A 12,739-nucleotide genomic window follows, 5' to 3' on the forward strand; every position below is an offset into this window, starting at 1 on the left:
ACACTTTAAGCCAAAATACCATATTTCGTCGATATCTCGTGAGATATCGAGAGATATCGACGAAATATGGTATTTTTTCATTTCGACCTGATGTCGCATCTCGGTAAGCTCGAGATATACGAAATTAAGCAATATTTCGGCGAAATATCGCAAGATTTTGAACCATGCTAGTAATGTTATATCCTTCAATCTTTCGATTGGCAGAGGATCCAGAGGTCTTTTAACTCTTAATAAGATTAAGAATTATCAAGGTCTTGAGCTCCCGCTCTGATACCAAATGTGAATTCACCTAGAGGGGGTGAATAGGTGAACGTAGTGGAAAATATAAACTTTCGAGGAAATAAAAATGTTACCAATATAAGACAAATAAATTGCAAAGATAACACCAAGATTTATAGTGGTTCGGCCAAAACTTGCCTACATCCACTCCTCTCAAAGAGAGAATTCCACTAAATAAATAATCTTGATTAGGAGCAAGAGGACTCTTACAACTACTCTTGATTCCGAGCAAGAGGACTCAAACTACTCTTGATTTCGAGCAAGAAGACTCATGCAACTACTCTTGATTCCGAGCAAGAGGACTCAAACTAACATTTAAATAAAGAGTACTAAAGAAGGAGTTACCTTAACCTTAGTAGTGTATGCTACCTTCCACCCTTGGAGCTTGAAGCTTAGATGAGGTAGAGGAGCTTGAGTGTGTGAGCTTGTGATGATTAGATGCTTGAAATCTATGAATGCTCACTTGAGGCTATTGCAATTAGAGCTTGTAGTGAAGTCTCTTAATGATGGTGATTAGTGTTAATTAGAGCTTAAACAAGTGCTTATTTATAGGCTAGGCAGCTCAAACTAATTAGGAATCTGTCTTAAGATCGGATTCATAAGACAGAGCTAATCCGGTATACCGTTTCCCAATCCGGTATGCCTGTTCCCCAAATTTCTTAAAATAGCCTTTGACTCTACAGTCAAGTCCCAACTGTCATAAAATGGATTCGGTATGCTGGATCAAGATTCGGTATGCCAGTTCAGGGTAAACCAGGCAAAAAGTGATCCGGTATACTAGATCCCAATCTGGCGCACGTCGGAAGCCTACTGAATTCATTTTCCTGAGATTGCATCTGATCCGGTATGCTGGATCAGCCAATTTTGCTGAAATATGTTAAGTCCTTTGTTGGACTTACTTGGATGATTCCAAATGGGTTTGGTTACATGGATAGGGGTTAATTTTAACCTCCTAAAGTCTATCTAAATGAATGCATGCTTGTGTGTGTGTGCATTACATCATTTGTGGCTTTAATTATGATTTTACAACTTAGTACAATTCTAAGTCTTCAATCTTCTTCAACTCTTGAACTTCACTTCTTTACATGAATGTCTTCAATGTGAGTTCCTCTAACTTGTCTTGATCTTTGTCTTCAAAACTTGTTCTCCATTGCTTTGAGATTCAATCTCTTGAATTGAGTGTTCCCCCTCACTTGGTGCCATGCTCTTATCTATGCATCTTAAACAAGAGTTAGTACAATTCGGTTTATTTGTTATCATCAAAACATTTCTATCATCATGATAGATGATTGGAGTTTATGTATGAGGACTTTTCCTCAAGACGTTTGGCCTCAAAGTTAGCAGGTTTCCCGTGAAGCTTCTAGCATTCCTCTTTGGTGTGGTAAGGCTTGTGACAATGTTCACAAGTAACAGTCCCTATAGTAGAATCACCAAGAGAAACATGTCCGACAGGTGTACGAGTAGCCTGGGCAGCAGTCTGGAGGGCTGATCTATCAGTAACAGGAGGATGGAGCATTGCAGCCCGATGGTTCTCTTCAGAGGAGACCAAAGCATAGGATTGTTCAAGTGTGGGAAAAGGGGAATGACCCAACACTTGAACACGAATCTGGTCATACTCCATGTTCAAACTAGCCAAAAAATCATACATCCTGGTTTTGTCCGGATGCTTCTTATATGCAGTGATATCAGCAGCTGTAGTGGGGTGGTAATCAGAGAAATGGTCCAATTGCTGCCAGAGACTGCACAAGGTAGCATAGTACTTGGAGACCGGTAACTCCCCCTGAGAAGTATTATTGGCATTTTTTCGGAGTTCATACAACTATGTATCATTACCGAGCTGTCCATATGTTTCCTTGCAAGCAGACCAGATTTGATGGGCTGTGTCAAGGAGAAGGAAACCACCGGCAAGGTCTGATTGCATTGAGCCAATCAAATAGGACATGAGTATACCATTGTTGAAGATCCATCTGGTCAAGAGAGGGCCAGGGTAGTCGGCATAGTAGTAGTACCATCAATATGACCAGTAAGCCCACTACCAGCAATAGCAAAGTATGCCGAGCGAGACCAGATCAAATAATTGCTTCCATCCAGTTTGATAGGATTAGGGAGGAGATCACGGTTGTCATTCCTACCAAGCCCATCAGCAGCAGAAGTGCCAGTAGAGACTTCAGAGTCACCCATAATGCAGCAGAGAAACCCAAATCGCAGAAAAGGGCTGTGGTGATGAGAAACCCAAGAATCCCTTCAAGTTAAGGGCTGGAAATTGGAGGAGAATCCCTTTTCAATGGGAGAATATACGTCTCTAAAAATCAGCAGTAGCAAACAAGTGAAACCCCTAGATCGATATTATCAGGGTTTTGAAAAAAACCTTGTTTTGCTGACTTCGATGTAGGGAAGAATGGGCCCAAAAACTGAATTGTTGAAGCTCAAATTGAAGTCAAGTGTGCCTTTATAAGTAGGCAACCACCCTTTAAAAAATCAGAACCAATAGAAGTCAGCAACTCCTAGATCGATAATTGTCAGAAAAAACCCTGTTTTTGTGAAAAATCGATCTTAGGAGGTCTTCAATGCAACTGGAGATAGGAACTGAATCAGAGAAGAGAGCCTGCTGCAGTTCTTGGTCTTCAAAGAGGAAGATTGGTTCCTTGTAGCAGAGATGGGAGCAATCCCAAAAAAAGTTGAAGCTCCAAATATTGCAGGCAGGTAACTTGTCCCTATCAATAAAATAACTGCAGCATTGAAAGAGGTAATTGAAGGTAGCAACTGGATCTGTAGATCACCTCATCAGTGCTGCTCTAGTGGGAGAATGAAAACAAAGGAGATCAAGACAGAAGAAGAAGAAGAAGAAGAAGGGAAGAAAAAATCGAGAATGGAGGGAAGGGAAGGTCCCTAATTCACAACCTGCTCTGATGCCATGTTGAGAAATTAGAATTAGAGAATAATGCTTGGATAGTCTAAGATAGACCCCAAGCCATATATTTATAATAAGGAATAGAAAATACATGGACAGAATTGTCCCTAACATAGCCGACATGGCTGTACATGAAATAAAAATAGAAAAAGTCCACAATACCCCCACGGTATTCTGGCCCATATAATCCAATAGTTAATTTATTACTATGTAGCAAGGATATAAGCATGTGTCAGCATCCAACATGGTATGGAGTGTCTGATATTATAACCTGAAATTCTCTACATGGTTACTCATCCTAGTGTGTACATAGCAATTATGTATTTCTGTAGGAAATCCTATAGGTGGAACCATATTTATTCTATAGGAAATCCTATAGATGGAACCATAATCAATCTTCTCTTCATGCTAATACATGAAAGTTGAAACCCTGTATATAGCTTCTCGCATAGGGGAATCTGTTGCTTCCTCCCCCTCTTTCTCCCACACAAAGAGTCAAACAAATTTTTTCTTGATTTACTTTTTAAAGGAAAAATGACGGAAACATCTTGAAGTCTTTCCAGGCATGTTGGTGGTCTGACATGCATGGACATGGCCAAAAATGACAAATAGAAAGAGCTTGAATCTATCACACCACTCTACTCATCATTAGATTTATATCTCTTGCTGGAAAGAGCTTGTTTTCAATTATTAATCAGAGTACACATTTTTCTCAATTTTATCATACAAGAGAAATGTTGAAATGATTAATGTGTTCATCTTGTGGTAGATTTTAAGAATGTTCATATCCAATTTTATATTTCATAGTTTTGTTACTCATCCATCTATTCTCACTATGCCCAGCATTTTTCTCCACAAAACATGCTGGTCTCGTAGCTATCCTATAAGATTTCTTCTTCAATTTTATTTACATATGCCGATTCAGCAGCACCCCAGAAACACCTCTCCTTTTTGTCATCTCGTGCTAATTCAGTTCTAACATCCTTTCAAGTCCCTTCAGAAGCACTTCTCTGTTTCTTAGGTTCACTAGTTTTTTGTTTGTTTCTTTGCTTGTCCTATTTTGGCTTGCTATGGAGTTGTGATTTCCTTCTGTACAACTGTTTTCTTTATATATGCTCTTCTACTTGAACAGTTCTCGTAGCAATTTATTTTATTCACTGGTCGGCATGAGTGCTGCAAGATCTCATTATGTTGGGAAGAATATTATTGGGCATGCTTTAAAAAGTTTGGTTATCTTTGTTTTCTTCCAAGCTGCGATACCTTTAATTCGTAAATTTTCCAAAGGGAGTTGTTTTACAGAGTTTTTTTTTTGGTCCCAGACGATGCTATGGAGGTATCATTTGGTTCTGAAAACTCTGGTATATATATTTTACTGTCAAGCTGAATGAATGGAGAGAGGGTGGGCCTTGGTGCAACGGTAAGGTTGCTCCATTGTGACCAAGTGGTCACGGGTTCGAGTCTAAAAACAGCCTCTCTGTGAAAGCAGGGGTAAGGCTGCATACATTATGACCCTCCGCAGACCCCGCAGTGGCGGGAGCCTTGGGCACTTAGTACACCCTTAAGTTGAAGGAATGGAGCTAAGTAGATAGATAATTTGTGTTTATTGCAGGTTCATACTTTCAAGTATACTTTCTCTATAGTTTACATTATACAAAACTTCGACTTTTCCCTGAAATGGAAAAATATTTTCATTATCTCTGAATTGGGTCGTGTTTTCTTAATCTACAGGAGAATGGAACCTAAATCGAGAACCTTGCTTTGCTGGAAAGCATCTAGTGTAACTAGGGGGAAGGTAATGCTTCCATGTCAGTCATACATTTATCTTTCTGAATTATATTTACTTGTGTTGAACCATAGAATCATGAGAACTTGACTGAATCTCTGTTGCATGTAGAGTTATATGTTATTATGAATGAGGCGTAATTGGTAATAATATAGGTGGCCACATGTCCCCAGAAGTGGAGTTTCACGTTATGAGGAATTAGTGATGAATGAAGAAACTCCCAGTGGCATAGGTCCCCTCTTCTCTTCTCTCATCTTACTCTCTTTAACTCTGACAAGAGGACCATCAGAACAGTAAAAGAAACCGAACAGTTAAAACGGTGGGTAACTGGACAGAATGGGAAACCTGCAGAAATTGTTACAGCAATATAGAAGTGATAACACAGTTCACAAAACCCAAGATAAGAGTGAGAAACCCAAGAGAATATCCACAATTTACTTTGCTGGAAAGGAACTGACAGAATAGTAGGAAAGGATAAATAAAAGAGAGCAAATGGAAGAAGGAAGAGGGAAAAGGGGGATATGACATGGCTTCACCACCAAGGCCTATGGAAGGCTTTCACCACCTAGGGTTGCTCTTGTTTCACCACAAGGGCTGCTTCTCCATTGAAGAAGACAATTTTTTCTTCAATACTCTTAACTGTGGGCCTTGTAGCCCTCCACTTTATTTATAATGAGGAATAAAATATTACAAAAAAAGAACTCCCAGTGGCATGGGAAGTGGCTTGGCTGCCAAGCACGTTTTAGAAAAGGGAAACTAAACAATGAAAATAGAACACACATGGAAACTCCTACTTAGCCTAGCTATTAACTTAGTAGCATTACAAGGAAATAAAAACTAATGGAATAGCAAGTAGATAATTAGAAACTCTAAGACCTTGGCAACTTCGATCTTTCCCACGCCACATGTCTATATGGGGCTCACAAATCTGCTTAAAGATCTTCCATAGCGCTGCTGGTCGATGGCTATATGGCTAGGATAAGAGCTTAAGTTGTAACTTGATAGATGGACCTGATATCGGCCTAAGTGACTTAACACACACGGGCCCAAACAGTCTGAAAATAAAAGAACTTAAGGACCTATCGTGGGGCTGTTTAAAACAATTGATAGTGGGCCTGATTTTAACCAAGCCTTGGGGCTAGTTGGGCTGGCCCATTCTCTATTGAAGCTGGTCTTGTACTGCATCACACCCAATGTAGGAACCTTTCCTAAATGCCCTGTGATGCAGATTCATCACCAAATAGGGCTTGTTTGCCTAAGAATAAGTCTAGGTTTGGATTATAAACATGTTGGGCTTTTGATCCCATGGGTATTCTATATAATAGGCCACTTTTATGGGCCTAAAATATGGGTAATTAGGTTGCATACGGGATTCCTTACTTAGTTTTATTTTTATGTAATTAGTGGTCATGTGATCACTTAAGTGATCATGTGACTTGGTTAGGTGGTCATGTGGCTATTTAAGTTGGGCTGGATTAGGACTCTATTAGTCCAGCCATGTTTTGAGTCTATTTCCTTTGTTATTTCACTTTCCTAGTCAGTTTAGGTTGCCTAATAGGTTGAGGATTGAGTTAGGCTTTTCCTTTTTAGTGTAGGAGTATATTTTTGAGTATTTTATATAAGGTTGTAAGGGAGGCAAGTATTGAGCACGAATTTTGATATTAATGAAAAGCTTTTGTTGTTCTTCTTCTCCATTGAAGATTTTTGTCTTGTGTTTGATCAAGGCTAGTGGAATCGGTGTTCGATCCGATTGACACCTTGCGGTGGGAAGCCTGGGTGGTTCGTTGGTAGGATTGGTGTTTGATCCAATTGACACCTTGCGGTGTGAAGCCCGAGTGGTTCTTTTGAAGCTCTTCTTCAAATTCTAGTTAATGATTCTATTTTTATTCATGTTTCTCAATCAAACAAGCTGCTGCCTAGTGAATTTTGCAACAACAGTGAGTTTGATTCATCCCAGCTTTAATCTTTCTTCTTCTAATCCTCTAAACCACCAAACCATAACATCCCACCTTCTTAAATCAAAACCCAAAACCCTAATTTCTGCCCAACCCAAACCAACCATCAAAACAGTTTACAAATTTGACCAATTATCCCTCATACCCTCCTAAGAAAAGCATTCAAGTTTTGTTAACTTATGTCCAGCCAAACCCTAGAAATCTTTTTTTTCCTCTTTTCAAAAACCTGAAACCCTAACCCTAACTTGCTGCTTATTTAAGTTTACATACTTACATCCATCAAAACATCTCAGGACCTTCACTGGAATACTCCCCTACCTTAACTTGACATAACCCATACATCAAACCCTAACCCTAATTTCACCAAAAACCATATTTTTGACCTAGCCGATTCAGCTGTTCATAACAGATCCTGGTTTACCCTAGTTGGTCTCCTACAAATCTAGGGCTGCATAATTTGGTATCAAAGCATGGATGAACATGGTCAACGCTGCTACTCACATGTTGTTTCCCCCTCGTCCTTGCAAAATTCGAGGACGAATTTTTTCAAGTTGGGGAGAGTTGATGCAGATTCATCATCAAATGGGGCTTGTTTGCTTAAGAATAAGTCTAGGGTTGGTTTATATACATGTTGGGCCTTTGATCCCATGGGTTTTCTATGTAATAAGCCACTTTTATGGGCCTAAAATATGGGTAATTAGATTGTATATGGGATTCCTTAATTAGTTTTATTTTTATGTACTCAATGGTCATGTGATCACTCAAGTGATTATGCGACTTGGTTAAGTGGTGACTATTTAAGTTGGGCTGGATTAGGACTCTATAAGTCCAGCCATTTTTTGAGTCTAGTTCCTTTTGTTATTTCACTTTCCTAGTCAGTTTAGGTTACCTAATAGGTTAAGGATTGAGTCAGACCTTTTGTTTTTAGTGTATGACGCTATTTTTGAGTATTTTATTTAAGGTTGTAAGGGGGGCAAGTATTGAACACGAATTTTGATATTAATGAAAAGCTTTTGCTGCTCTTTTTCTCCCTTGAATATTTTTGTCTTATGTTTGATCAAGGTAGGTGGGATCGGTGTTTTATCCGATTGATACCTTACAGTGGGAAGCCCAGATGGTTCGTTGGTGGGATTGGTGTTTGATCCAATTGACACCTTGCAGTGTGAAGCCCGGGTAATTCTTTTGAAGCTCTCCTTCAAGTTCTAGTTAAAGATTCAATTTTTATTCGAGTTTTTCAATCAAACAAGCTACTGCCAAGGGAACTCTGCAACAACTGTGAGTTTGATTCATCCCAACTCTTAACTTTTCTTCTTCTAATTTTCTAAACCACCAAACCATAACATCCCACCTTTTCAAATCAAAATCCAAAACCCTAATTTCTACCCAGCCCAAATCAATCGTATGAACAGTCTACAAAACTGACCGATTATCCCTCATACCCTCCTAAGAAAACCATTCAAGTTTGGTTAATTTCTGTCTAGCCAAACCTTAGAAATCCATTTTTTCCTCTTTTCAAAAACCCTTACCCTTACCCTAACTTGCTGCTTATTTAAGTTTACATACTTCCATCCATCAAAACATCTCAGGACCTTCGTTGAAAGATTCCCCTACCTTAACTTGACATAACCCATACATCATAACCTAACCCTAATTTCACCAAAAACCCTAATTTTGATCTAGCCGATTCACCTGTTCATAGTTGACCCTGGTTTACTGGCTCCTAGTTGGTCTCCTACCAATCTAGGACTACATTACCTTACCATGTGGACTGTAATGACCCCGAACCCGGATAGGGTATAAGGTACTGCCGTCACGGGCATTGATCAAAGATCACCATTTACATTCATATAATAACACAACTCCCATACATAACATACATACACAGTGGAAGGCTTAACAACACTGGAGTTGGATTCAAGATTAACACATTGTATACACAAATGCTGGTGGCAAAAACTGTAGATTAAACATAGTTATCAAAAAGTTATATTTCAACAAAAAACTTATATTAACACATTGTCTTCCAGACGACAAAAGTCCTCATTCTCTATCTCTAAGATTTGTGCATCATGTGCACTCACAACCTAATGAGTCTAGAGCTATACACACCTCTCCTCTGAACTCCTCATCTGAAAAGTTATATACAATAAGGGTAAGCTGGCAGTTCAGTGAGGAAAACATAATATACCACAATACTGAGTTCATGTGCAACAATAACAGTGTATAGATATGCATACAACATTTTTTGTTAAATTAAGTTTTTAGTCATTATTGTGAAATACTGGAAGTGCACTATATAGAAGAGGTTAGATTGGTCTCGTGTCAATAAACAACTATTTACTCCAATAGTGTAACCCAGGAGAGGAATGACACGGTTCATACTCATAATCTCATATCACATATAGGATTTTATTGTGTCCTTAGCTCGTCCACATACAGGATTTCAAAGAGTCCTTAGCTCATTCTCGTATCACATATAGGATTTTATCAAGTCCTTAGCTCATGTATATACAGGATTTTACCAAGTTTTTAGCTCACTCTCATATCACATATAAGATTTTATCGAGTCCTTAGCTCGTCCACGTACAAGGTTTTAGTGAGTCCTTAGCTCATAAGAAACCTCATCCAGTACATAACCCTCTACTGGAAAGGGACAGTAATCATAGGGCCATGTTCTCTTAACTCTTCTACAGTAACATATTGTCACACCCCAACCCCACCATAGGGTTTTGATATGACTAGGATGCTTCCCACCATCCTAAACCACCACCAGGATCTCGATGCAGTAGCTTAAATCACAATCAATTCAATACAAACTGACATGTACATCAGAGTGCGGAAAGAAAACACATTTACCTTATAAGCAAATGTAGAAATTAAGAGTGCGGAAGCGTTCACCATCGATAAAAAAGGAAGTTCAGTCATCTAAGTGATAGGTAAATCCATATATATTACATTTTATCTCAAAAGATCATCTAAAAGCTAAAACAACAGTAAGATTAGAGTTTATACAATGTAAATGATAAAATCCAAAAGAAGACAAAAGATGAGATTCTTGATCCAGATGCCCCATTGGCATAGCCATCAATGGCTACTCAACATCATAGCCCGAAATTATAGGCTATGAATCAGCGGCACCGAACAAAACATAACCAAAAGAGGGAACCACAGAGATTGCCACCAAAACATCACCTACAAACACATCTAAAAAAGTTGCGCAAAGAGGGGTAAGCTCCACTGAGCCCAGTGAGGAGATGGGGGGCACACAAGCAATAACACATAGTTAATGATGCATGAATTAATTAACTAATATTAGCTACCTAGCAAACAAGTCTAAGTCCCTAGGTCAATTCTACTGCAACAACTCGGGAAACAGCGTAGATCACTTATCTTATCACCACGATGCAACCTCAATTGTTACCTTGGGGCTCGCGCCGGTCGAAGCTGCATGCCACCCAAAGGCAGACCCCGATAACCAATGATCATCCATGACCTGGCCTCATGCACCTCCTCAGGCCCACAGGGAGCCTTGGTTACCCAACACCTAAATCCCTGTTGGTAAAGGCCGTAGTAAGGGGAACATAACCCTAACCGCAATATTATATGAAACTATCGTGTCGAGAGGTATTCCGGGTGCATCAACGTCCCATACCATTTAGCACCTGGGTACCAGCACGACACGACACATGACATGCCAATTATAATACATGATAGCACTAACCACATGATGCTATATGATACTAACGTATCGAGAGGTATTCCGGGTGCATCAACGTCTCATACCATCTATCACTCGGGTACCAGCACGACACAACGCATGACAGACCAATTATAAAACATAATGAAGGCATTTGTAAGCCACATTCGCAACGCATAAACATCAACCAACATTCACATAATCATAACCATAGTTGTATAATGCAGTATGAAGTTATGCATGGAGAATGACATAAACAGCATAATATAGTGTAAAAACACACCCAAAATAATTCATACCCAAATCCACTCACCTAATAGTTTGTGAATTGATGCTATAATTCGTCATCCGATCGCTGCCCAACATGCCTTACCGTAGATGTTTAGTTACCTAGGGATGCGTGAGAGTAGATGTTAAGAAGGGTAGCAGAGGTCCCAAAAAGGATCCCCTTAGGTTGCCTAAGGCTAGGGCAATTTAGAGCAGGAGCGGTTGCACAGCAGTTGCATCAGCAACTACAACTGCCCTTGCGACCGCTCAGGTATAATGCCCTTTGGTATGGGGCGGTTGCATATTTACTTACAACCGGCTCTGCGACCGTTCCACCTACAGAGTCTAACGGTGGCGCGACCAGTTGTAACCGGTCGTGCGACCGTCCAAAACACAGGCTTCAGGGTTTAAGGATCCATACGGTTGCATGGGCGGTTGCATCAGGCTTGCAACGGTCATGCGACCGCCCAAGGCATTTGTTTCAGGGGTCTGAAGGTTGCACGGGCGGTTGCAACCGGTTGTGCGACCGTCCGAGTTCAAACCCGAGAAATCAAGATTTTAACTTTCAAACTTCATTCCACTTGGATTTCATTGTTCCAATTGCTTGAAGGGAGTGTGCTAGGACCTCATAGGGTCATTGCAACATAACTAAACCAAGATGAAAGAGGGATTAAAGGGTGAGTCCCTCTTAAGACCAAAAGTAGTGTTTTGGGTGGTTGAAACCCTAGGTCTCCAAATAGGATCACGGGGAAGGTCTTTGGGGCACCAATTGGTGAACCTTGATCTCACATTGGGTTCACTTAAACATCAACATCCACTCCTTGGGTTCCAAGTGGAACCCTAGGTCAAACCCAACCCAACATGAATTCCCAAAACCCAAAATGAAGAGGGAAGAGGGTAGCATGTTTAGAAGGCATTAAGGTTGTAGGTAACCCCCCATTAAAACCTTTCAAATTCCACATAAACATCCACGAAGTAAGCGAGGTCGCCGGGGTAAAAATCAGTTCTAACATTGCTGTAAAAACACATCAATAGGGTTGGGTTCCACTTTCGAGGGCCTTCCTCTCTGATTGGATCAAAGGTTTCTTTATATCAAATGTAGCCCCTTTAAGTCTAGTTTACAACGCAACTTGAATTGCGTCAATACGATATGTATAGACAAAGTTATGGTCAAAACAGAGGGCAGGGGTCGATTGCTTAGCAGTTCTGGGAATGGGCGGTTGCAAGGGCGGTTGTAACAGCAGCTGCAACTGGCCATGCAACCGTCTGCATCCAAATCACAGGTTTTCCTCCCAAAGTTCAGCCAAAATGATTCTCAAGGCCATTAATGGCTCCAAGGGCTTGTAGGGAAGGTCTCTAAGGTTCATTAGGGTCCTATTAACCCGAATGGCACAAAGAATCAGGGAATCTATGGTCTAATCTCTTTCATCCACCTCAAACTTGGGCTTTGGGTGTAAAACCCTAGGTTTTCATGGTTTGGTCGAATGGCACTTCAAAGGGAGGTGCAAGGCCGTGCAATGGCACCCCAAGGGACTACAATCAAGTCCCAACGCAAGAGCATTGGGTCCCAAGTGGAACCCAAAGCTTTTCCCAACCTCAAAATCCAAAACCCTAAAACTAAAATTAGATAAATGGAGAGGGAGAGATGAGAAGATCACTCACCACCAATGGAGGGAGCAAGAACCAGGGCTAGGTGAGCCCCTTTTGAGTTCTTTCCTCTTCCGTCTTCTTTCTCTTCTTTCCTCCTTCCCACGTTTTGGCTTGAGGAGTATGAGAAATGAGCTAAAGAGCTCATGCCCCATTTATAATTAAAATGGCCCTTAGGGCCCATTTGACTGACAGCTCTA

The 12,739-nt window shown here is 40.3% G+C and overlaps 1 protein-coding gene across 1 annotated transcript in view; it reads left to right on the forward strand.

Annotated features, from left to right (window-relative positions):
* Window positions 1-12,739, forward strand: part of LOC122640178 (protein STICHEL-like 3) — a 54,710-nt gene that overhangs the window by 30,783 nt on the left and 11,188 nt on the right. Inside the window, exon 5 of the mRNA XM_043833333.1 lies at window positions 4,919-4,982. Within this exon, the coding sequence (XP_043689268.1) occupies window positions 4,919-4,982 (64 nt within the window). The remainder of the gene's footprint in view (window positions 1-4,918; window positions 4,983-12,739) is intronic.

This window comes from Telopea speciosissima, chromosome 9 (assembly GCF_018873765.1).
Source record: "Telopea speciosissima isolate NSW1024214 ecotype Mountain lineage chromosome 9, Tspe_v1, whole genome shotgun sequence".
In the NCBI taxonomy this organism is placed as follows: domain Eukaryota; kingdom Viridiplantae; phylum Streptophyta; class Magnoliopsida; order Proteales; family Proteaceae; genus Telopea; species Telopea speciosissima.